This window comes from Cryptomeria japonica, chromosome 2, assembly GCF_030272615.1.
Source record: "Cryptomeria japonica chromosome 2, Sugi_1.0, whole genome shotgun sequence".
Lineage (NCBI taxonomy): Eukaryota > Viridiplantae > Streptophyta > Pinopsida > Cupressales > Cupressaceae > Cryptomeria > Cryptomeria japonica.
The window spans coordinates 507,202,655-507,228,677 of NC_081406.1; the positions used below are offsets into that span (position 1 = coordinate 507,202,655).

The 26,023-nt window shown below is 41.6% G+C and overlaps 1 protein-coding gene across 11 annotated transcripts in view; it reads left to right on the forward strand.

Annotated features, from left to right (window-relative positions):
* The first annotated feature begins 3,972 nt into the window (after positions 1–3,972).
* Positions 3,973–26,023, forward strand: part of LOC131069533 (ATP-dependent (S)-NAD(P)H-hydrate dehydratase) — a 126,365-nt gene continuing 104,314 nt past the window's right edge. For 5 of the 11 annotated variants that reach the window (XM_058005011.2, XM_058005017.2, XM_058005016.2 and 2 more), the window contains exon 1: positions 9,908–10,058. In XM_058005011.2, the coding sequence (XP_057860994.2) occupies positions 9,923–10,058 (136 nt within the window). In that variant the 5' untranslated portion in view covers positions 9,908–9,922. Of the gene's footprint in view, positions 4,084–4,105; positions 4,238–9,907; positions 10,059–26,023 lie in introns of those variants that run through there. The other 6 variants (XM_058005015.2, XM_058005018.2, XM_058005012.2 and 3 more) reach the window with 4 other exon arrangements.

The window sequence follows — 26,023 nt, forward strand, 5'->3', positions numbered from 1 at the left end:
AATGCATCAAAGTATGCATATTTAACTTATTGTACATTATATAGGGGGTTCGAAGATAGATCTGACAATAAGCTCCCCCTAAGCTTTATAGATAGCTTAGTTAATCGGTGAAGGGTTATCCACACTAGGTGAAGAATGAGACTCTTTCGATGGCCTCTCATCGCTCTTCTTTCTCCAAATTTTGTTCATTTCATTCTTGGTCTCCTCCACATCAGCTTTCTTCTTACCTTTCCGCTCAACAGATTGATTTATCGGTTAATTCATTCTTGTTCTGGAAAACCTAGCAATGTGTCCCGGTTGATGACAATGATAACATGCCATACCAGATGCTCTCCAAGGTCCAACATTGCCTCTACCAATTCTTCTTCTGCAATTCATAGCAACATGTCCAAAATTATGACAAATTGTACAAATCACATTCATTCTCTTTTCCATCTCATAGGGACTAGATCGGTTAGCAAAAGGTCTCTGCCAATTAGGTTTTCTCCGGTTATTAAAAGTTCTTTGCCAATCACCACCAGACCTTTGATTCATGTGAGGTGTCAGATTATTTTCTCCATACCTGCATTCAACTGTTCTACGCCCATACATGTTGCAAGTGTAGCAATATCCACTAAAATTTCTAGGTTTATATCTTTGATATGTATTAGGTCTATAACCATCAAAAGAATTGGATTTGTTTCTACAAACATTAGCAGTATGTCTTGGCTTACGACAATTAAAACATATAGGTTTGTGGACTTTCTTACCGGTGGTTTTCTGGATCTTAGATGCAGATTTACCTTCTTCCATGTTGTCCTTAGTACTAGAAGACTCACCTTTGTCATATGTAGTATAACCCAAGCCTTGTGTCTCTTCTTTCATCCTCTAAGACTGGATCTTCTCATCAAACATAGTAGAGCTCTTGTTAAATTTAGACAGTAACTCATTAGCATCAACCAACTCTTTAGTTATATCTTCATTCTTCTTCATCAGACTTTCTCTAAGAGACATTGCCATGTCTAGATCAACCTTTACTTCTTCTTTTTCTTCTTTTTCCTCTTGAAGATATGTAGTTAGGGTTCCAACCTCTTGGTTCAATTTAAAGATCTCATGCTCCTTTTCTCTGATTTTGTCTTCAGTAGTCCTTCTGGCTTCCAGCTCTTGACTCATCATGATAGTTAGGGCTTCAAGTTCTCTCCTCAGATTTGACTTATCATCATTTAACTTTTCTACCTTATTCACCAAAGCATCCATGTTTGCTTCCTTAGACGAATTGCTTTCACTAAGTTAATATAATTGTTCAGCTAGCTCTCTCCTCTTTGCCAATGAAGCTTTGTACTTAACCCTCAATTCACCCAGAGCTTCTTCAGATTCTGCAAGCCAATTAGACAACTCTCTATAACTCATTCCTTCCCCCATGTTAGCCTTAGGGATCCTTCCCAAACGATTAAGCCTTTAGGGAATTAGGCTCTGATACCAATTGATAAAATTATAAGGCACTGAGAGGGAGGAGGTGAATCAGTGCAAGCAAAAACAATATAAATCTGATCACCACTTTAATCAACTTTAAAATCAATAGGCATGCAAGAAAGATAACCACATAAGCCAACACCAAATAAGACATGCACACCATAACACAATGATTTTCACATGGAAACCCAAATGGGAAAAACCACAGTGGGAATTAGAACCCACAAGATTCACTATTTGCATAATAGAAATCTTTGACCGGTTAAGGTCTTACAAACTTGCCCAGTTAAGAGCAGACCCTATTAGGAGTCACTTGGTGAGGGGATTTACAACTTAGCTCTATTAGAAGCTTTACTCTGTTAGGAGTAACCTCACTGGAGGATTTAAACTCAGTTTGTTGAGCTACCTGGTTAAGGGATTTATACAATCAGGCTTGTTAGAACCTACCTGGTTAAGGGATTTTGATTGCTGCACTATTAGGAAGCAACAACTAGATGATCTGCATATAACACCTTTGTGCCTGATAAGATCTGCTTCAATTTTGCAATATACTTCAACAATACATCAATACAATGCTTCACAATTCACCGCACAATCAAATTCTCAATCTATGCTTATGATCTCATCATTTATCTCATGACTCATCACACTTTTTATAAACATCTCAACTTTGTCGGCTAACAACCTTGGAACAAGTTCCTAGGTTCAATGAATCTAGTCAATCTTGCTCAACACACTTTACTTATGTCGGCCACCAACATAACAACCTAAAAATAAAATATAAACACAACCGGTTAATCGATTTATGTTATTCTGCTCTACCAGTTAACAGTTTTTCAAGATTGATTGCCTTGTATAACATAACTCACTCATACTGTTGAATTTGCCAATGTGGTGTGGGATATATCTGCAAGTACTTGTCTCCAACATTCCAATAGAACCGCATCACCTAACTCTTCATCGATCACCCGTACCGGTTGCCTGAATGTAATACTGATCCTCGTTTACCGGTTGAAGTCCTATTTGTCGTTTCACTATTAAACTGTTTCTTGTATCGGTTATGCTTTACCGGTTGGCCTAAAAGACTTAGATGACTATCAAAACATAGTTGCCATCAATGACAACATAAAACAAGTCATCAATCAACCTATTACATCATATCATCATCATCAAGCCAACAATCATGGTGTCTCATAACTCTTGTCTTTGGTTAACATTGCATTTAAAATGATGAACCAATATTCCAAAGCATTAAACTTAAATGCTTGATAAGATTTTTGTAGTGCAATGTAATATTTTTGTAACCTGTATTAACTATGTGATAAGATAATCTTGTACTTCAACGACATAGTTTCTTACAAGTAACACATAAGGACTATAATATTAATTATAAACTATAGAATTTTTGCTCAAATCTTTTAATTTTGTGGGATGATTGTGTTGTTATATGGAGCTTAATCAAACTTGGAGGTTAAATTTTCCCTACTTCTATTGGCACAGTTTCCCCCCAAATTTTTCGACGAGGGTTTGGGGGCAGCGCCCCTGTCGTGCTCCCTGTCGCGATACATGGTAGAGTCAAGGGGTAGTGCCCCGTGAGTCAAAAAAGACTTATTATTTTATAAAGGCGTCGGGCATTATTTTTCTATTGGCTGACATGTTGTAATCCTAATTTTGTAATCGACATAAGTCTTATTAAAAAAGGCTAAGGGTTAGGTTTGTTTGTTTGTTTTATTATTATTATTATTATTATTATTTATTTATTTATTTTAAATTTTTTTTTTTTAAGAGAATTTTGTAGCATTTTGCAACAGTATTGAGTTGCAAGAGATTGTTGGTTGTAATCAATTCAATTTACTAGATAATAATATTGGACTCTTTGTTTGGTGGATGTAACTCGAGTTTGGGTGAACCACGTTAAAATTGCCTCCTCTGTGTTATTATTTCTGTGTTTTTCCATTCACGTGTTTAATATTTATCTGCATATAATTGATATTTTCTGCATGCAATTCCTAACAGATTGGTCAAACTTGTGAAATAAAAAAATAATATCAATTTGATATTTTACAATGAGTGTCCACAACCTGAATCGATATTATTTTTTTTTTAAATTATAAAATTAAAAAAACGAATTACAAACCATATAACTTTTACTCAAAATTTTTAATTTTGTGTGTAATGATTGATTAAACTTGTGGAAAAAATTGAAAAATGTTATGTAATAACCTAAAAATATTTAGAGCTTATATTCTAATCTAAACAATAATAATTAAAAAAAACAAATAAAAAATATTAAATAATAACATTATATAAGTTTTAACCATATATAGATTAAAAACCTAAACAAATGGTGTAGTGGATACTAGTCGCTGTGATCCCTGAAAGGGGACACTTAATTAAAAAAAAACAAAACAATATAGAGATTAAATATTTTTAAATAACATTGATACTTAATTAAAAAAAAACAAAACAATATAGAGATTAAATATTTTTAAATAACATTGATACTTTGCTTAAATAAATTTTGCCTAATACAGTATATATCTTCCCACAGAACTACAAATTTATGGACTTGAGAATGCTACAAGGACTAGCTAAAACAAGTCTCTCTCGACTGGGCCATTTTCATACAAGGTAACAGACCAGCTCACACAATTATTTGGGCAATTGATCGCATATCTTTAGGGATTTCTGCTTCTTTGATAGAGTACCTCGGATAGTCTTCTTCAATAATAAAAGTTTCAGTTAGCATGCAACATCAACTAACAAAGAGCGAGTTTTATTTCCAGTTAAGATGTAGCATGAATTAACAAAGTCTGAGGTTCAATTCCAGTTTGGATACCGCTTTAGATAGCTGTTGATACGACATAGTTAATCCATGCGGCAGTTTTAGATAACATCTAAATTTAGACTATAGTTCAAGTTCTGATCTCCAACTAAGTTTAAGGTTAGATTATCTTTTGTTTAGTTTGTTGTGTTTCAGTTAACTAAGAGCGCAGGGTAAGGTAATTTTATCTTCTGTTTAGTCTGTTCAGCTGAGATAGGGCACGGACTTTCCTTTCATGCAGATCTTTTAGATCATGGATATATTCACATTACTTCTTTGTACGCCCCTTTTCAATCCTATAAATTGAAAGGGCAGAGGTACAATTTGGCTATGAGAAGTTTAATAAATTCTGCAGCAGACTTACGCCTTAATATGGTAGTATTTTGACAGTCATTAGGACTAATTTATTGTTTTGAATTTTCTATAGTTTAAGTTAACTAGGTTCTTGCATCTATAAAAAACACACACACATAATGATACGCTGCGGTGCCACACCCCTATATTGATATAAAAAAATTCTATACTTTGCATACCCCTGACTGGGCAGCATAAAGGATATGTTTGATTGGTATTAGTTCAGTTTTGTTCCTGTAGGAATTAGGATATTCAAAGTGCAGAATCCGTTTGTTGTGATATAGGAAATTCTAAGACTGGTCCTGGTACTGCTTTGGGTTTGGGTTCAGGGTTTCGTTCGTGGGTTCAGTAATTTTTTTTTTTGAGGTTGGTTTTGTTTCGGGTTGTTTTGTGCATTGCACACACTCTGTGTCGCCGACAGGGTCCCCCTCTTTTTGGTTTTTAGCCTTTGTCCTGTTGAGTTCTGCGCTGGGTGTCTCACATCTTTTTTTGAGTGTGCCCATAATCAGTCCAAGGGACGATGTTGTCATAAGTGTAAGCCTGGGAATCTGCAAGGTGAGTTTAACGTTCAAGCGTTAAAATTTCAAAAAAATCGCTTGAATTGAAGTAAATCGCTTAAGTCTGAAACTTTGCAAAATGTCATTTTTTCAACTTGCAAAATCGCCTAAGTCAAGTAAGAGTCAAGAGCTTGCAAAAATGGTGTAAATCCCGAATTTCACCAAAAGGGGGGTTAAATGTGAAAAAGAGTCGAGAGCTTGCAAAAATGATGTAAATCCCGAATTTCGCCAAAAGGGGGGTTAAATGTGAAAAAGAGTCAAGAGCTTGCAAAAGTGGTGTAAATCCCGAATTTCGCCAAAAGGGGGGTTAAATGTGAAAAAGAGTCGAGAGCTTGCAAAAATGATGTAAATCCCGAATTTCGCCAAAAGGGGGGTTAAATGTGAAAAAGAGTCCAGAGCTTGCAAAAGTGGTGTAAATCCCGAATTTCGCCAAAAGGGGGGTTAAATGTGAAAAAGAGTCAAGAGCTTGCAAAAGTGGTGTAAATCTCGAATTTTGCCAAAAGGGGAGTTAAATGATGAAGTATAAAAACTTTGCAAAAAGCTCCAAAACGCCGAACTTCGGCGATAAAGCGCGAAATGTCGAAGTATAAAACTTTGAAAAAGGCTCCTAAAATGTCGAAATTCGGCGATAATGACTAAAACGCGAACTTTTTTAAAGTTTGAAAAGGCTCCTAAAACGCCGAAGTTCGGTGATAGCATAGGTAAGGTGCAAAATATAAATGTATAAAACCTTCGCAAAAGTGGTTGAAGCGCCGACCTTCGGCATAATAAGGTAAAGTGTTAAGCGTTTAAAAGTTCGCAAAAAGGTCACAAAAATTGCCAAGAAAATCACGAGGTTTTTTTTGAAGTTCGCAAAAAGGTCACAAAATCGCCGAACTTTGACAACCAAGGTGTAGCGTCCTAAAATTGCGACACTTGCAGTTTCGACGACATTCGGGTCTTCACGATTGCGGCACAACGTTGAACCTGAATGGAGACCCCGAAATCTGCTTGTGACATCAAAAACTGCATCTTTCTGCACCTTGGCCTGATCCTCCTTGCACCCTGCTGTCTCGGGAGGTGGGACCATGGCACCTAGCGCCCTGGTCCCTCAAGACCATGGCGCCCAGCGCCTTGGTCCCTGGCCCTATTTTGGGCCCGGTCTCTTGTTGGGCATCGGGTCTTTAAGTTTGCAATTCAGAAAACAATGCTTCTAGGTCGGCCTAAGGTCGGAAAAATCAGTCTCCTAACCTTAATTGACAAGTATATAAACTACTTTTCCTCTCCTAGAAAGGGAGGAAGGAAATAAGCAAGAGCAAGACGTGGAAGCGACATTCAAACATTCAAACATTCAAGCATTCAAGTATTCCTTCAAGCAATTGAGCATTCTAAGTCTCCATTCAAGGCTAGGTGTTGCATTCAAGACAAGGATTCAACCATTGAAGAGGAGATCACCTACAACATACAAAATACAACATCATTACACCTTCGCATGTAAGAATACAAACATTCTTACAACAAGGTATCAGTACTTGTTTACATTACAAACATTTACATTTACAGCATTCTCATTTCTTGGTTAATTCCAAAACCGGGGTTTGACCTAAAGGCAAACCCCTAATCCCTAACCCCCCAATCGTCCTCTCTTTTCTGTGTGTAGGTTGCAGGTACGCGGCTGTAATTGAAGATCTGGAATCCTTGTGCAGAGACGAACAGATCCCCCTTTGTTTCGCGGATTTTTCGGAGGACCGTGTGCACTCCGGGCGCCATCGTCCCGTCAACTTTTGCTCAAATTTGCAGAACAGCATCGTCTCGACATTTTACTGCTAATTTCAGGTCCGTAGCTTCATCCTGTGTCCCTATCTCCGTCTACAAGCGAATCTTTCTTACTTTACATGCATTCCTAGTTCAATCATTCTATCTACATTCTTTACAAAAGAGGGTATCCTTGATGTCTTAACCCTTGAAACTCATTTAGAATCCAGTCTTGCATTGTGTGAGATTGGATCTTGTGGGTTTCAACCCCTCTTTTGAATGTAAAGTCTCTCCTAAGTGAAAACCGTCAACCCTAGTGACCCTCCTTTCTCTCTCCTTGGAGTGGGGGGGGGAACACCTAGGGTTCGATTTTTCCGCTTTACATTTTGGTGAACCCGACGTGAACACCCTAATTCTGATTATTCATGATTAGATCTGAAAACTTTTGCTTCCTTAATTACATTTCCATGTTTGATCTTTTGCAAATTTTAGAGGTTAATTGCATAAAAACCCTAAATTTTCTTTTTAATAATTGAGCTTGTGAAATGTTTAATTGTTAATGCTTGTTTCAGATCTACCCTTCTATTACAAATTGTCAATTCATATTTGTGCTTTAATTCTGAAAATTAAGTGGTTAAGTGTCAAAACCCTAATTTTTAAAAACCTTCTTGATTCAACCTTTAACCAATGATTTCACTGATCAAAACACCTCCAAATCAGCTGTAACTTTGGATTCTGCAACAAAATCACAATATCTCTCATCCCTGAAAATTTTGAAAAAAGTTGCGGGGACCGTATGCACCCTGAGCGCCATCGTCCCCGACATTTTTTTTGAAATTTCGGGAGCTAGATCTTACTGTATTTTTCTGCTAAAATCCAAAATCTTGGCTGATTTTATCAATTCTAACACTTTCAAAATTAAAGTCAAAGTTGGTCTAGTGATTGCTTGGATAAAGGCTTATAATCATTCAAAAATTGTTGAAATTGAAATTTTGTGTTAAAATTGTATTTTTTACTGTCCTAAATCTGAAAAGTGTGTTGGCATTCATTCGAAATTTCAGTGTTTTATTCAAATTCTTGCAGTTTGTGACTTTTGAAATTAAGTGTTTAATTGCAGCAACTTTGATTTCCATTTTTAAATTTGAACTTTGCATGAAATTGAGTCAACTTTTAAATTTCAAAGCCTGCATTGCTTTCAGTATTCCCTCTAAAATCATAAAATTGAAAATTTCAGTTTCCCTCTCTTTTTCAAAATTCAAATTCTGCATTTTTCAACAATCTTGGTAGGGTTTAATTTTGAGATTGCAACTTCAATTTGGCCTATCTACAGATCGTAAAATCACTCAATTTTTTCAGATTAGCTTTAAAATCATCATAGCTTTCATCCTTGAAAATTTCGAAAAAAGTTGCGAGGACCGTGTGCACTCCGTTCGCCACGGTTCCTGACATTTTTTCCGAAATTTCGGGAGATTGTCCTGATTGTATTTAACAACTTAAATCTAGGAGATTGGCTGATTTTATTGAAATTTGCTACCTCTAAAATTCAAAATCTTCTCTCTCTCTTTAGTGCATGAGTTTTACAACAATAAGCCTTACTTACACTATTTCCGTTAGACAAAGCCTTAGAATTAAGTCTTTCCAAGGTTTAATTACTGAGGAGATGGAACCTAATTTGAATGGCCTTTTTAACGAGGACATGGGTAATTCCTCTAATCCTCTTAATGATGAAGAAACTCTCCATGAGGTTCCTGTAGAACAACTTTCTAAATTGGATAACCAATTTGATGATTTTCAGCGATGGATGTCTCAAGAATATCCCGATAGTCAAGCTCTTTCATTAATTGAGGGTCTAAAACGTATGCTTCAAAGTGATAAGAATGGAATTGATATTTTACGTAGTATTGCACACATTGTGGATTCGAATGTGATGCCTATGAAGAGTTGTGCCGAAACTTTAGGTTATACACAACCTCCTACTCAAGTCAATCATTGTATCCCTTTGACAACTTCTATTGCTAGTATACCTACTTTTACATCAAACATAATGACTACTTCAATACAAGACATTCCACCTATGATCACCAGTCATGGGGGCAATCCTTCTTCTTCAATCAACCCTCTTCCTTCATTCAATCCGACTTCTTCATTCATTCCTTCAATGAGTGTTCCTATTATATCTCCACAAATGAACATGACGCAAGGGGGCAATTCGTTTAACTATTCCATTCCTCCTTGTAGTGTTCCTCCTTTCCAATCATCTCCTATGACTAACTATCATAGTGTCCCACCACCTTACTCTCAATCAATACCTTCTTTCAATAACATAATACCTCCATCACAATCTAACACGTCTAATATGAACTCTTCGACTGAAGCGACCATTAACAATCTTGCACAAACTGTCTCTTCTTTACAGCAACAGATTGCCTCTATGAATCAATCTAAGTTTAGTGTGCCCACATTTGATGTTGCGAGCCCACTTTCTCTTGACATTGTTCAAGCTATCCCCCCTAAGCATGTTGAAATCCCACAGTTGGAGCTTTATAATGGTAAAGGTGATCCTCTAACACATGTTAAGACCTTTCAAACAATATGTACTGATTTTGCTCATGACCAAAGGTTGCTTGCAAAACTGTTTATTAGAACATTAAGAGATAAGACTCTACAATGGTATTGCTCGTTGCCTTCTTATTCTATTACTTCTTTCCAACAACTTGCAAATGCTTTTATTCAACAATTTCAAAACAATATAAGTCCTAAAGTTACTTTGATTGATTTAATGCATTGTAAACAAGGTGTTAAAGAAAAAGTGACTGATTTCATTGGTAGATATAAGCATTTGTATGCTCAAATTTATTTTCCAGTACTTGACAATGATATTCAAAGAATCTTTATTTCTAATTTACAAAAAGATATTAGAGAAAAACTTCTGTTTTCTGAGTTTACTTCTTTCCAACAGTTGTGTGCAACTCTTCACAATTATCAACTGACTGTGAGTCAAATGGAACAAGCCAATCCTATGGCTCCGAGTGATAAGGGTGATAGTAGTCAACAACCATTTGGGAAATTTAAACCGAACAGAGAGGTCATTAAGTTCAATGAAAACATCATCAACAACAATGTGAATGCAGCATCAGGTGTGCCTCCTATTTCTAAGTTTTTCAAGAAAGAAAGAAAGTTTACTCCTTTGAATGAATCATTGCATAGCATTACGAATAAGTTATTGGAACAAAATGTGCTCACTCTTCCTCCTATAAAGCAAATAGATCCTACAAAGATTAATTCACCCTATTTTGATAACAAATCTTTTTGTCAATTTCATCGTCAACCTGGGCATGATACTGAAAAATGTTTTGCTTTAAAGGGTAAAATTCAAGATTTGATTGATAATAATACTATCTCTGTTTCTGGTGTGAATGATAAAGGCAACACATCTGTAGCTCCTCCTAACCAAAATCTTAAGATTTTTACTGATCCATTACCTTCTCATACCTCTAATGTGATTCAGACTAATGATTCCTCTTTTTCACCTAATAGTCTTGTGTCTATGACTCCGAATGTGATTAACTTTGTGGAACAGCAGAAAATCCCTAAAGAACCTTCCATCACATTTGATTCCAGTGAAACTATCAGGGCACCTGATGGTCCTTTATATATAGTTGCAAAAGTCAAGAATACACCTTGCCGTGGAGTGCTTATTGATCCTTCTTGCATGGTTAATGTCATTACTGAAGAATTTCTTTTTACTTTGCAATTGAATCAAGTGATCTATGATAAAACAAATGTGGTTGTGAAATTATTTGATGCATTTTCTTCTCCTGCAATTGGTTCTATTACATTACCTATTGAGGTCCATAACAAACCCCTTGATGTAGACTTTGCTATTATTCCATCATCCGAACAATTTCGTGTGAAGCTAGGCTATCCTTGGCTATCTTCCATGAAAGCTATTACTTCTCCTATTCACAAGTGTTTGAAATTTCCCCATAATGGTGAAGTTGTTAATGTCAATCATAGTCTCTTTAAACCAGCTGAAAGAACTTCTAGCGTTCCTATTGATTATTTTTGGCCTAAACAATTTCAATCTCTTCCACCGCGGAGTGATCATCTTTTCAAATCTTATCAAAAGTGGAAAAAAGATATGATCCTATCTCTAAGTGAACCTAGAACACCCAAACTTGATATTCCTATCATTCTTGAGAAGGAAGTTCTTCCTTTGAAAGATAAAACTAATGTCTTTCCTCAAGAAGATTCCCAACCCATCCCTACGAATGTGACTATGTCTATATCTAATAAACTTCCTAAAAGTAGACCTATACCTCCTCGTCATGATGGACTTGGTCTCCTTCCTAAACCAAATATTCCTCCTTTATATGGAGCAGTTCCTCCTCCTTCCTCTTATAGAGAGGAGACCTTCCTCTTCTCCTATTATTATTCAACCTAAGAGACCACAACCTAAACACCCAAGTTATAAGGATGAGAACATTCCTCCTCCTCAATCTTCTCAACTTCCTACTAAGATTAGACGAAATTGTTCTGCACGTGAATGCCAACGAAAGCGTCGTCTTAGAGCTCAGGCAGCTGCTTCTCAAACTTTGCAATCCCCAAAAACACCTTCAGCTAGTATTATTCCATTTTCTCCTCAGCCGAAAATTGAGCCAAAATCTCCTAAACATAAGATGCATGATGGTCTTGATCCTGTGCGAATTAAAGATCCTATTTTTATAAATCTTGATGATGATATAGACGAAAATGTTATTCATGATGAAAATGTTACTCCTCTTTCTTCTGATAGTGAATATGAATATGTTGATGTTGATAACCATTTATCTAACAAATTTTCTAAAGCACTTATCCTAGCTCCTAGACAAGAACAACGTGGCTTGGAACATGAACATAGCCCTTGTTTGGATCTTGTGATAGCTCCATCTGCTGTGTTGGATGTTCCTCCTCTAGCATGTTTCCTGCCTTCCCGAAATATTGATCAGCAAGATCGGGGGGTGGATGACGTGCTAGACTAGTTTCATTAGCATAGCAGACTCTCTCCTCCTCTCTTTTGTTACTTCTTCTATGTGTTATTCTCATTCTTCTATTTGTTGTCCTTAGTGTTGTCTACTTGAGGACGATGCAAAGCATTGAGATCTCTTTTGGTCTCTCTCATGTTGACTCAAAAGACACGTGTTCCCTTCTTCTAGGTGACCTTCCTTGATTGGGGAATGAAGAACAATTATGCATACATACATATGATATACATGAATTATCATACAGCATACTGACCTTGAGGAAAGCGAAGTCACCTCGTGCTTTGTGTTTTGTGTCTATTATCCTTGGGCTTATCTCACACTTGGGGGCTAAATCCTTGTGATAACGTGCTCCTTTCCCTTCTCATTTCCTATATGTATCACTACCTTAAAGCAATCACCCCCGATGAGGCGTGTGCGATCGCTTTAACGTAGGGGGGCATACACCCCGTTCATATCTCTTCAAGATACTTGAAAGTTTCTTGGCGAACTTAGCTTGGCCTTGAAAATTTTTGGTATTTTTCTTGCATGACTCATAGTGAGGGAACCTTACTACTGACAGTCATGGTTCTCCCTCGTGATCTTCCCTTTTACTTTGTCAATCGAAGTCGTAAGATCCTTAGTCCACTGGGGGCTTGGTGTATCTTGCCTCCTTGACGTGGTGAAAGTCTTTCAATGTTGTTTCCTTGTACTTTAACGGAAGTATGGGCGTACGCTTATACTCCTGCTAAAGTGGGGGCTAAATGTAGCGTCCTAAAATTGCGACACTTGCAATTTCGACGGCATTTGGGTCTTCACGATGGCGGCGCAACGTTGAACCTGAATGGAGACCTCGAAACCTGCTTGCGACATCAAAAACTGCATCTTTCTGCACCTTGGCCTGATCCTCCTTGCACCCTGCTGTCCCGGGAGGTGGGACCATGGCGCCCAGCGCCCTGGTCCTTGGCCCTATTTTGGGCCCGGTCTCTTGTTGGGCATTGGGTCTTTAAGTTTGCAATTCGGAAAACAATGCTTCTAGGTCGGCCTAAGGTCGGAAAAATCAGTCTCCTAACCCTAATTGACAAGTATATAAACTACTTTTCCTCTCCTAGAAAGGGAGGAAGGAAATAAGCAAGAGCAAGACGCGGAAGCGATATTCAAACATTCAAACATTCAAGCATTCAAGTATTCCTTCAAGCAATTGAGCATTCTAAGTCTCCATTCAGGGCTATGTGTTGCATTCAAGACAAGGATTCAACCATTGAAGAGGAGATCACCTACAACATACAAAATTCAACATTATTACACCTTCGCATGTAAGAATACAAACATTCTTACAACAAGGTATCAGTACTTGTTTACATTACAAACATTTACATTTACAACATTCTCATTTCTTGGTTAATTCCAAAACCGGGGTTTGACCTAAAGGCAAACCCCTAATCCCTAACCCCCCAATCGTCCTCTCTTTTCTGTGTGTAGGTTGCAGGTACGCGGCTGTAATTGAAGATCTGGAATCCTTGTGCAGAGACGAACAGATCCCCCTTCGTTTCGCGGATTTTTCGGAGGACCGTGTGCACTCCGGGCGCCATCGTCCCGTCAACTTTCGCTCAAATTTGCAGAACAACATTGTCTCGACATTTTACTGCTAATTTCAGGTCCGTAGCTTCATCCTGTGTCCCTATCTCCGTCTACAAGCGAATCTTTCTTACTTTACATGCATTTCTAGTTCAATCATTCTATCTACATTCTTTACAAAAGAGGGTATCTTTGATGTCTTAACCCTTGAAACTCATTTAGAATCCAGTCTTGCATTGTGTGAGATTGGATCTTGTGGGTTTCAACCCCTCTTTTGAATGTAAAGTCTCTCCTAAGTGAAAACCGTCAACCCTAGTGACCCTCCTTTCTCTCTCCTTGGAGGGGGGGGGGACACCTAGGGTTCGATTTTTCCACTTTACACAAGGTAAATTGCGAAGCTTTAAAAGGTCTGCAAAGAGGGCGAAATCTTGAGCTTCGGCATTAGGGAAGAATTATAAAATTACGAAAGACCTACCCCCGAAATTTGGCGGATGCGAAGATAGAGTGTTAAGCGTTTAAGGTTTGCAGTATCGCGAAACTCCCCAAACTTCGGCGTAAAACAAGAAAATGTCAAAGTGTTAAGTTTGTAAGACAAGGCCAGAAACCCTACCATTCTGCATGAAAATCGCAAGGCAAATTTCAAACTTAGGGAAAACGTCATTCTTCTTATGAATCGCGAGTTGTGCATTTTTTCCCGAAAACGCAAGTTGGCAAAAGGGCATTTTCAAATTTAAAAAAAAAGAAGAGAAAAACAACCCTGCAGGCCGGGTTTGTGTTGATTGGCACCATATTTGCCAAGTAAGCTCGCTTTGTCTCCCTTTGAATCATTTGGAATATATGCAAGATTGGTTAGATGTGTTTATGCAAAATTGATTAAATGATTAAATCCTGTAGACCGCATCTTTTCCTGTTCGAAAGGCATCAAACAAAGTAGTTAAAATCAGAGTCTGTCTAAAGTTAACCAGGAATGCAAATTTCAGACTTAGGGAATTTTGAACCTCATTCATTTTTGAAAACTGATCTTAAAGACTAAGTGCAAATTTAGCGATCATTAAACACCTCAGTCCTTGAACCGCAGCCGAATAGTAATTTTTTAATCAAAGAGCTTAATAATATTTCATGTCCAAATTAATCAGGCTCTTTTTTCTGAAGTATCATGCTTTCTTCAAATTTCGGTTTTCCATTGTTCCTTATGCGTTGACGTATCCCTTTTATCTAACCTGTTTTGTTTCCTTCATCTCGTCTCATAATTTGCGTCTGGTTGTGCAGGATAGATGCCTAAATCTGCGGTAGAATCCTCAAAGACACCTGGTGCAGCTGAAACATCTCGGGCTTCTAAATCAGACATCCCTCGCAAGGGCGAAAAGATGAAATACTAGTACCAGAGAGGAGGGCCAAGGGAGTCAAAGGTCCAAAGCATATGGAAAAATGTAGGCGATACTGACTTGGGCCACATTGACATTCAAGACTTCAGAGACCGGGTATTCTCCCCTAACGCCTATGGCAGGCCTAGGCGGATGATGGAAAGTGGTATCGCCCAGGCAGCAGGATTTCCTCCATCATTGTAGAATTATGAACTAGTAGTTGAGGCTGCCCAACATTATCAGCCAAAGACCAGATTAGTGGTTCTGGAGAATATGGTCCTAGCTAACTTCACACCTGAGGCTATTGGCGATGTTGACGGGAATAATCATTATGTTATGTTGTTATATTATGTTTATGTTGTCGTCGGTAATAATGAGTTACGGCGGTCAGTTAGTTAGCCGACGGGTAGGTAGTCGGAGTTGCGACGGTTGTGTCGCACCCCTTTGGGTATTATATATTGTGTACCTTTTCTTCGAAAGGATCATGATAGTCGTGTCAGATATAATGTTATAAGCACTTGATGTACATGGACTGTTGAATTAATATAGAGACTGGTTATTTAATGTATTTCCATTATGTTCTGTGCATTTACTTTCTGCATTTAACCGTTTACCCGAGAGGGCAAACATTTGGCGCCGTTGCCTAGACGAACTCGGGAACGGAAGACACGGATGGCGCACAGACACAATGGGCCTACCCGTTGGTGAAGTAAACTCGGAGGCCGACGATGCGCGGACAGAACTTTACACAGGAGAAGACATGACAACGCGAGAATTTTCAATTTTGCTCCAGGTAGCTATTCAGACATACGTTCGACGAGAAGCGGCGGAGGCAGAAATCCCACCAAGTGCCGTGTGGACAGTGCTGGAGGTTAGCTCGGCAGTAAACCGGTTGATGAACCACCTCCCCCGGTTGCTTGCACAGGCATCGTTGGCACAACAGGCCCGCCTGGAGGAGATTGCCCAGGAAGAGCGACGACAACAAATCCTGCAACGCTACGAAGAGAACAGCCGACGGGAAACGGAACAAGATGGTGCCAGGCCAGGAGGAAATTGAACCTTGTAATAATCCCGACACACTGCTGATATAAATTGTGGCCGAAAGGCAAAATAAAAATAAAAATAATAAAAGTTTTTTTGTGTACATGGCGTGTGTTTGCTGTGTATGGAAGTGACTTATGCCCAATAGACTAAATAAGGACAAAAATAAAAAGATACAGAGTGACGAATGGGAAGTGGCACAAACCGCGTTGAATCTCAGACAGCAGATAGAACGAAGGCGTAGGCTAAGGCAGCTTGCCGAGGGACGACTAGCCGAGGGGTTGCCCGAAGGGAACCCAGGAGGTGTCACGGAGGTTGCGGAGGCAGAGATAGATGGAGAGAACTACACTGTCTACACTGTTGTAGGGCTGCCAGAAGGAGTCACGGAGGGTGCCGACGGAGAACTCTACAGTTCGCCAGAATACCACCGCAGGGTAAGAAGCCGCGAAGAGTTGGTGGAACAAACAAGGCGAAGTCTAAACCTGATTGACGCTACCAGAGACTTGCTAAAGAATTTGTCCATTTGAGAGGACAACCGGAGGGAGACAACCAACCGGAGGGAGACACCGGAAGGTGACGGTACGACCGAAGGTGCTGAGGGAGCACAAGGGTACCGTACGGGAGGCAATTTGGTTGGTTCGGTGTCAGCAACTTTTTCCGGAGGACCCACGAGTGGAGGTTCAATTGCAGGAGGCGGAGGATCGCCAGGTACAAGCACACAAGGAATTAGAGGAGCGAGACCTAGCGGAGGGATGGCAAGTAAACAAAAATTGCCAAAGTTCACAGGGGAGGGCAAGGAAGACCCCTTACGGCACTGCCGTACATGTGAAACCATTTGGTCCGCCAACGGAGTAACAGACCAGGATGACTGGGTACAGCAGTTCCCAGCCACGTTACGAGGAGTTGCCATAGATTGGTACTCCGATGTGGACAAGCAAAAAGTGGCCACGTGGGCCAATCTACAGAAGGAATTCACGGGGGAGTTTCGGTTGCTCCGTGATGACAATGAAATTGTAACGGAGATATACAGTACCAAACAAGGTACCAAGGAGACAGTACGGGCATACAGTCGGAGGCTGAAAGAACTCGGGTAAAATGGAAAGCCAACCCGCAGATGGATTGAAGAAGCGATGGTTCGTTGAAGGGTTGAAATCCTCCCTACGGAGGAAGATGAAAATTGTACCCCCGACGTCATATGACGACGCTTATAATAGGGCGATGGACCTGGAGAGCGAACACAAAACATCAAAGAAGAAGAAAAGTAATAAATCCTCATCCGAGGACGATGACTCTTCACGGGAAAGCAGCAGCGATGACGAGGCTGGCAAACGGGTGCAAGCGCTCCAGAAAGACATGGAGCGAATGAGAAAGGAATTCAAAATAATGAGAAGCACTGGTCGGAACGAAGGGGACATATGGTGCACTGAGTGCAAAGAGGAAGGGCACACAAAGGGTACTTGCCAAAAGAAGGCATTCTGTGAAATTTGCCAAGTGATGGGACACTCCACCAAGGAGTGCCCATACAACATGAAAACTCGAAGTACGCAAATGAACCAGGTGTTGTTCACGGAGCAGGCCACAACATTCGCACCAGCGGGTACCGGCCAACATACTAACACAACGGCATCATCTGGAGGATACCGAGACAACAGACGCGGCGGCGGAAGGAGTAGCAACAATAACAATAACGGAAGCCGTATCCAATATGACGCCAAGGGCCAGCCAATTATCCAATGTAGGGCCTGTAATCAGTGGGGGCACTTCGCCCGTGATTGCACGAAGGAAGCCACCCCTCAACACCTCTGCCGTTGGTGTGGGCCAGGCGACCATGAGGACGCAAATTGCCCGCAGGCAGGGGTTAATCTCCTCAACATTGAGAAGGCTGAGAAGACTGGTGAGAAAGAAGTACTGGCGATCACCCGCGCCCAGACGAAAAAAGCCACTTATCCCGACCCCCGTACGGAGAAGGAGAGATTACGGGAGGCAAAGGCCAATATTGAACGTGAGATGACGACCGAACGACGAGACAACGAGGTGGCGAGTACATCATCCCATACGGAAGCGGAAAATAACATCATTGGGCAAATCTTGCAGATGGAGGTGCCGATAAAGGTAAAAGACCTTCTAGACTCTATGCCACAATTGAGGACTGCCATCCTCACCAATGTGCAAAGCACCGCAGCGTCGAGTGCACCACAGGTAGGGGTTCCCGCCACCGCATCGTCGAGTGCACCACAGGTAGGGGTTCCCGCCACCGCTTCAAGAGTACACCACAGGTGGAGGTTTCCGTCAGCCCTTCGACTGACCCGATGTTACTAGCCTTGAGCAGTGGTAGACACCCAGCTGTGGTAGAAATGGGTATCCGTGGGACCATTCTGAAGGACACCATTGTGGACGGGGGATCTGGGGTGAATGTACTACCAGAAGAAACATGGAAGCGGCTGGGGAAGCCCACCCTGTGGCCACCCACATTCAACCTGGTGGGAGCGGACCAACACGGCATTAAGCCACTCGGGCTGTTGATGGCCCAGCAAGTGACAATTGGTACGCAACCATTCTTGTTAGATTTCGTGGTTATTCCCTCGAAGAAGAAAGGCTATGACGCCATCCTGGGGAGAGCGTGGTTGATCAACGCGAGGGTAAACCACAACTGGAAGAAAAATACACTTTCCATGGAGAAGGGAGGGCGGAAATATACCATTGACCTACACACCCAAGATGTTGGCGAAGAGCTCGCCTCTTCAGACTCGGACTCAGAGGACTCTAATAAAAGGGAAGGGGGTCCCGATGAAAGCAAGGGCAAGAACGCGATGGAGCCGAACAGTGAAGGGGTGCTCGAATTGGAGGGATGTTCTGAAGATGAGGTATGCTCATTTAACGGGCTCTTCCACTGGCAAATTGCGGATTACAAAATGTTCCAAAGCTATAGGCTTGAAGTAGAGGAACCAGAGCAACCAACAGAGGTGTACCTGCCGGAATACAGAGAATATTGGAAGGGAGACGCCCCAAACCTTGGCGACGTAAATAATCCGAAGAGTGTCGGCAATGATTGGAACCCCGTGTGGAAGGCCGCAGCCTTCAAAATCTTTATTATCCTTCTTCTTCTTATGCATGGGAAGGAGGTCGTGGTCCCTGTAGAATTTGTGGTTCCAGGTCTTCGGATGGCCATTGAAAATAGACTTGCCACCAACGGGTACAAATTGAAACCCTACCACGCGAAGCGCGCAGGGGACCCGAGAGGCCGGACGGACACCCGAGAGCCCGGAGGGGGACCCGAGAGGATGGAGGGGGACTTGAGAGGCCAGGCAGGCGACTCAAGAGGCACAGGACCACAGCAGGCGACTCTCGGGCGAGGAAAACCGAGAAGGATGAAGGGCGATCTCAGAGACAGGGGACCCCAGCAGAAGACTCTCTAGAAGAAAAAAAAAAAGAAAAAAAGAAAAAAAAGAAAAAGAAAAAGAAAAAAAAAAATCGTATGGCCGTATGGGTCAGCTGACCGTACGGAAAAAAAGAGAAGAAAGCCACGGTGGAACCACCGTACGGTAGCACCACCGTGCGGTGGCAACACCGGCGGTGGGACCACCGTGCGGTGGAACCATCGTACGGTGTCAACACCGGCGGTGGAACCATCGTACGGTAGCACGTCCACCACCGTGCGGTGGAAACCACTGCTGTCGCGGAGCACGAAGACATAAACGCAGCCCCCGCACAAACAAACACAGTCGTACGGTGGAGGGTGTTGACCGCACGATCGGAGGTGCCAATGCTGTTGTTGACCGTACAAGGAGGTTGTATGGCCGGGGTGCCATCGGAGACATTACAGTGCCAAAAAAAATAAAAAATGACGACGACCAGATTTAAAATGATTCGCTGGAGTTTGAAGCCAGGACATTGGAAATTCGGAGTGGAAAAGAAGGGTTTTGACATCATAAAATATCACAGAAATGATGCGCGCCATGGACTTTCGTGGGGTTCTGAAGGTTGTAAATTGGTGTTGGCGGCGGGGGCGCTGCCCCTCGACCCCGCCCTGTACTGCGACAGGGAGCGCACCTGGGGCGCTGCCCCAGGACCCCGCAAGGGGCGCTGCCCCTCAACCCCGCTGGGGCGCTGCCCCAGACCCCGCAAGGGGCGCTGCCCCTCGACCCCGCTGGGGGCATTGCCCCCAGACCCCCAGTTTATTTTTGAGCTACAGAATACCACGGGAAGTGTTGTGGTTGTCCGTACTGTGAGAAAGAAGCTTGCAGCTAAGCATTGGTGGAAAAGCCATAAGCCGTAGAGGGAGACGGATTTGGAGGTTGGGAACAAACAGAGTTTGAGGGAAGGCATTGCAGGTTTGTGCAGTTGTATGACACCAGGGAGTTATTCAGTTCAGTTTTTAGCCTTTGGGGAGTGTGATGGAGGATTTGAGGTGTCTCCTAGCATTTGTGCCAGCGGATTGTGGCCACCTCCAGGCATGACTGGTACGCTTTGAGGAACTCGGAGTATGTCTCGGTTGGACGTGAGGTTGCCTTGGTGGATGCACAGAGGGCTCGGGAGGAGCTGACCATCAGGTTGGAGGCAATAGTCGCGTGAGACTTAGTTCAGTGTACCCAGGAGTTGGATGTCGGGAGAGTAGCACGGGTTGCTATCGAGGACAAATTGGCTAGGGAGATAGTATCATTTGAGTAGCAGTATCATTTGGGTTAGGCACAGGAGGACTGTGATGGCAAAGGAAGCAATATTGGTGAATTCCGCACTTGAGCATCGGATGGTAGCAGAAAAGGGTTTTCAGGTGAGGACGCAGCAAGTGTATAAGATCTGGGCCGACTGGCGTCAGTATTTTCTGCCGTTCATCTCTATTTTGTATTAAGTCGTCGGAGTCGACTTCTTTTCTTGGGGGGGATGATGTTGACGGGAATAATCATTATGTTATGTTGTTATATTATGTTTATGTTGTCGTCGGTAATGATGAGTTACGGCGGTCAGTTAGTTAGCCGACGGGTAGGTAGTTGGAGTTGCGACGGTTGTGTCGCACCCCTTCGGGTATTATATATTGTGTACCTTTTCTTCGAAAGGATCATGATAGTCGTGTCAGATATAATGTTATAAGCACTTGATGTACATGGACTGTTGAATTAATATAGAGACTGGTTATTTAATGTATTTCCATTATGTTCTGTGCATTTACTTTCTGCATTTAACCGTTTACCCGAGAGGGCAAACAGGCGACGCACTCGACATCCCCTTCCTGAATAACCCCATTGCGACAACCATAGATGAAGCACAAGTTGCTAATGACATGAACCCTGCTAAATGCAGGATATTGATAAACGAGGAATCGTATAAGGAGAGAAGGCCTCCAAGTATTAGAATTGGGAAAAAGATCCCTAGAAGTGATTTTCACAATGAGCATGGAGATATGGTCACCTTGCTCAGCCGGGTTATGGGACTCCCTCAGTCTAACCTTTTTGAAGAGTGGATGTTCTATTTTGCGGAGCAGGTCTTCATTGGGAAATCCAAGTTCGACTAGGCCCAGATCATCAGTGACAATATCCATACCCAGTTGGTTGAACTTGAAGAGAAAAAGCACTTCACCATGACCTCTTACCTAGTTTATATGTTCGCTCGACACTAGCCACTGCCAGGGTTGATCAAGAAGGGTGAAATCGGGAACGGGCCCAATCAAGTAAAGGTGTACGATTGCTATCCTCAACTACATTATCATGACATAGCTTAGAGGGAAAAGAACAACCCTGCTTATAGTATTGGTTAGTATGAGCATGTCAATGATGCCTTCACAATGCGCCTAGTTAGGCTAATGCAGGGGGGATTACACATAAGACTCTCAGAACAGGCTACCATTTTGGTACAAAGGTACGGCGCCTGGTTTATTCAGTTCCCTAGGTTCTCCTATATCCAGATAGCCGGCTTTGAAGGAGCTCCTTTCCGACTTCCATGCTATCCAACCGACAAAATAATTCTTCTGGAAGTTGCAAGGCAAGCACGTCCGGCGAGCAGTTTACTCAGAGACAAGAAACAGTTCGGATTCACCTTCCCTATGATGGTGGGTAACCTCGATGTACATTTAAAGAATGCAACTCATGCCGATGAGTCACTTGCTGAGTTAGCCTCTTATGGCCTATAGGAACATTTCCCAAGGAAATGTTTTGATCATGACAATTTGGCAAAGAGAACCTACGGCAGGCGCTACAAAGCAAAGGAATCAATTGAAGACTATTGGAAGAATTGTTCTGATGACTATGAAGTCCGACGGCATGAATATTACAGGTTCGGGAGTTTGAGCCCGTTATGGCAGCCCCGGGAAGGTACACCGATCATTGGCTACACCAATAGATTGAGTGGCTAATTCATGAAGGAGTTCAGTTCACATACCATATGATGGGTAGTCTTGATTCTCAGTCCTCGGAAGATGAGGGAACCTCAAGTGCACCAAAGGAAGAGGTTGAGAGGCCCGAAAAAAGGAAGAAAGCCAAAGCTAGCAGAGGGACTCGGATGTCAAAAAGAACTAGAAGGGAGGAGATCCATATTAGAAGACCAGGAGTCACTTCATCATCCAAGGACCCCAATTCCGATGATGATGTAGTTGAACTTGATTATATACCTGCCCCGCCCTCCGAGAGTGATGCCGATGCATTCGAAGCTGATAATCCTCCGGCACACGACAAGATAAATATAGAGGTGAAGGTCATTGACTTTGGCGAACCTGAAAACCAAGTTGAGGAAGGAGAAATTCCGTCCAATCAAGGGGCTGATGTACATGAACTCACCCAGGGGAGTCGACACGAGTTGCAATTGCATAGTACCGACAAAGATGACACCACCGTCTAAGGAGAACGAAGGGCAGATGAGACCCACGAGCCTAATAGAATTGAGGAGCAGCCATCACATGTGGATACCCGACAGTTGTTTAGTGAGGTAGGGGAGAACTCAGCTGTAAGCAAAGGACTGGACACTTCCTCAGCTTCCTGTAACAGATCAGTTACAGATATGCAATGAACCAGCTGAAACCTTTAAGGAGCAGAGTGGGAATTTGACAATAGCATCCGAGCAGACCATACCTCAAGACTGGTTAGTTGCTTGTGCACAGCGGAAGGCAGCCACCAAGCCACCTATCGACTTGGAGGATATTTTCTCTCGCATAGGGGAAACAAGGTCCAAAGGGAAGAAAAAGCCTAAGACCTACTCCCGAATCACCAAGGATGAGCAGAGGAACCGCACCATCCACATTGCTACCCCGCTCGTTGATAAGCTAGCAGATCAAATTGTGCTGGCCGATTATAGCATTACAACCGTCTCGATAGGGCGAGCCACCAAAGAACAAGAAAGGGAGGAGTTCAAGGTCTCCGTGCAAAACATGTTGAGGCAACTCGACGAGATAACTGTCGAGAGAAACATGTACCGAGTTCGTGCTGAGCAGGCCGAGGGGTACGTTGATCACTTGTTGAGACCGTTGCATCATGCCCCCGAATCCCATGTTCCCCCATCAGCATTGGCGCAAAGGACTACAACAAAGTTCAAAGGAGTACGGGATACCGCCAAGGCTGTCAAAGAATGGATTCGAGACATTAAAGAAAGGGGAGAGCTGATCATTGAAGATGTAAAAGAAATGGCCCACCACCGAGAGACCATTTTGGTCAAATTATTCGAGGTAAAAAGGGAATGCCTCAGGGTTCATGAGGTTGTTGCTACAACTCTCCCCCTCATGAGGACTCTTTTCTGAACCCATGCGCAGATTCCTACATTGTCCACCATCCTGGATCCCTATAACTTCAGCATTTTAAAAGAATGGTACTGGACCATCACCATGAAGAGCGAAACAAAAGATACCATTAATAAAGAGCAGGCAGAGTGCAAGGAAATCTTGAAGGACATGAGGGACCTTGGTGGGAGGATCCTCCGATCAATGGTTTTGAGTTGGAAAAATAGTTTGTACGATGACATAGTGCAGCCGGACTGGGAGGATAGATTGAGAATGGATAAGATCGCCTACTCCACGGAGGACCTAGATTTTGCTAGTAGATTGCATTCAGATATTTTATGTTTTGAGGCTCATCGGTCCGACTGGAAGGATGGATTAAAGCATGTAGATCGTCATTTGGAGGGCATGCAATATAAGATACGTCATCCTCCTATGCCTCAGTTCATGGTGCTGTTCCAGCTGTGCATCAGATTTCAAGAGTATGTTCGGGCAGAATGTGTGGCCGGTCGGGACCTCTGGAAAGAATATTTGCATGCCGAAGATGAATTTCTAGAAAAGGGAGCTGCAACAGAAAAGGAAAAAGTGCCTTCATAAAGTGTATAATTCTTTTAAAATCTAAAAGGACACTTTTTGGCCATAAAGTTCATGTCTAACTGCCAAGTCAGTTATAAATTTTGAGCCCCGTGCATGTGCACTTTTTGAGTTGCTTTTGGGTAGTTATTAATTGCCTTTTTAGGTAGTTATTATTCCTCCTTGGGTGGTTTTGATATTTTACCTCCTATTTATGGGCATGGGTACTATGTTGTATGGATGAATCTGGGCCACTTGTTTTGTTTTAATCTTGGCCATTCATCTAATTCTTAAACTCTATTTAAAGGGGTTGGTTTTCCCTTATTTTGTAAGAAGTCTAAGATTGTTGTTGAAGCTCTGGAGAAATTTATGCAGGATTAATGGAAATTAAAGCTATTTCATTTCTTTGTGAGTGCATGGTCTCCTTCTTCACCATTTAATATTTTTGTTATGTCTTTTGTTTTCAGATAGTATTTTTAGGATAAATATTTGATAGAAGCCTTGGTGTTCATACCATTAAGGACTGGCTGATTGTCACTCCCCTTGCATGGTTAGTCTGAACCCATTTCTGTGCTCAGTTTGGTTGTTAAACATCAAGTGAATGAATGTCTGCATCTATGTTTAGTAGCATGAAAATTTAGTTCCCTTTGAAGATTGCACTAGATTTTGCAATATTGTGCTTTATTAGCTGATAATGTTAAATTTGGTTTTTTGGAGGTTTCTGTCTGTTTTCTTGAATATGTTATCTTAGATAAATTAATTAGATTTTCTCTATCTCTTTTCCTCTTTCCTTTTTCACCTTTTTTAATCAAGAAGAAACCATACAGTCAAGCTGAGAGATAATATCAATCTAAGTGAAATCAATTGATATAGGACTGTTAAACTTTAGGGAACTCACTCGAAGCCGTTCGTCTAACCTTAAGTCCCCTTTGTGTTTCCAGCAAAACACATCAAACCACTAATTTATCCTGTAGTCAAGACTTGACAACCGAAACATTGAGGTAATCCCCATTGATCAATTAAAAACAGCATTAGGGATTTCCTTATTTCAAGAGAGGATAGGAATCTTAGTATTTTATTCTGCGTTGGCCGTATGAAACCGTAGTAATGCGATTTCACACGTCAACAGGTTGATCCATACAAAAACATATATCATATGATAAACAAAACCACAATAAAATTTTTGCTTTTTGGTCAAACTTAGAAGTCAAAATTAAAAAAAATTAAATTAAAAAGTTGACTAAATTTGCTCCCTAGGCATTGATCCCCACCAAATTCGCTGTAGGTATGCTCGGGTTCATCCTAGACAGACATGCAGATGATTTGTAGGACCCTGGGTAGTCCCTAGGGTGGACTGGTTCCGAACCTGTGTCCGGGCTGGACCAGACCTGAACCTGGGCTTTACCTAGAGGACTGGTAACATAGAGAAAATTTATCAGAATCAGGGGTAGCTGAGCAATTCATCACTGATGCAATTAATTTCTTTGTTCTCTTTCTATCAATTTTCTTCCCCTCATAGCTAGAAATTAGGGCAGCCATTTCTCTCTTCACTTCTTCTTGCACTTGGCTACACATCTGGATATCTCGGCTAGCAATTCAAGCAAGTAATATTTTAATGGATTAATATCTTCTCTCAGAGTGAACCTGCATCAATTGCAGGTAACTGTGCCCTTGATCACAGCTAATGTGCCATGCTTCCACGTAGGGTCCTTTCTATGAGCACCTTGCATTACACATTGTAGTTTTAGACAATGAAAAAGAGGAGAAAATTTCAACAGCATATCAGCAATGTTCTCATTCTTTTGAATTTGAAATTTGGATAAAGAAAGAAAGAAAAAATTATCAAAGCA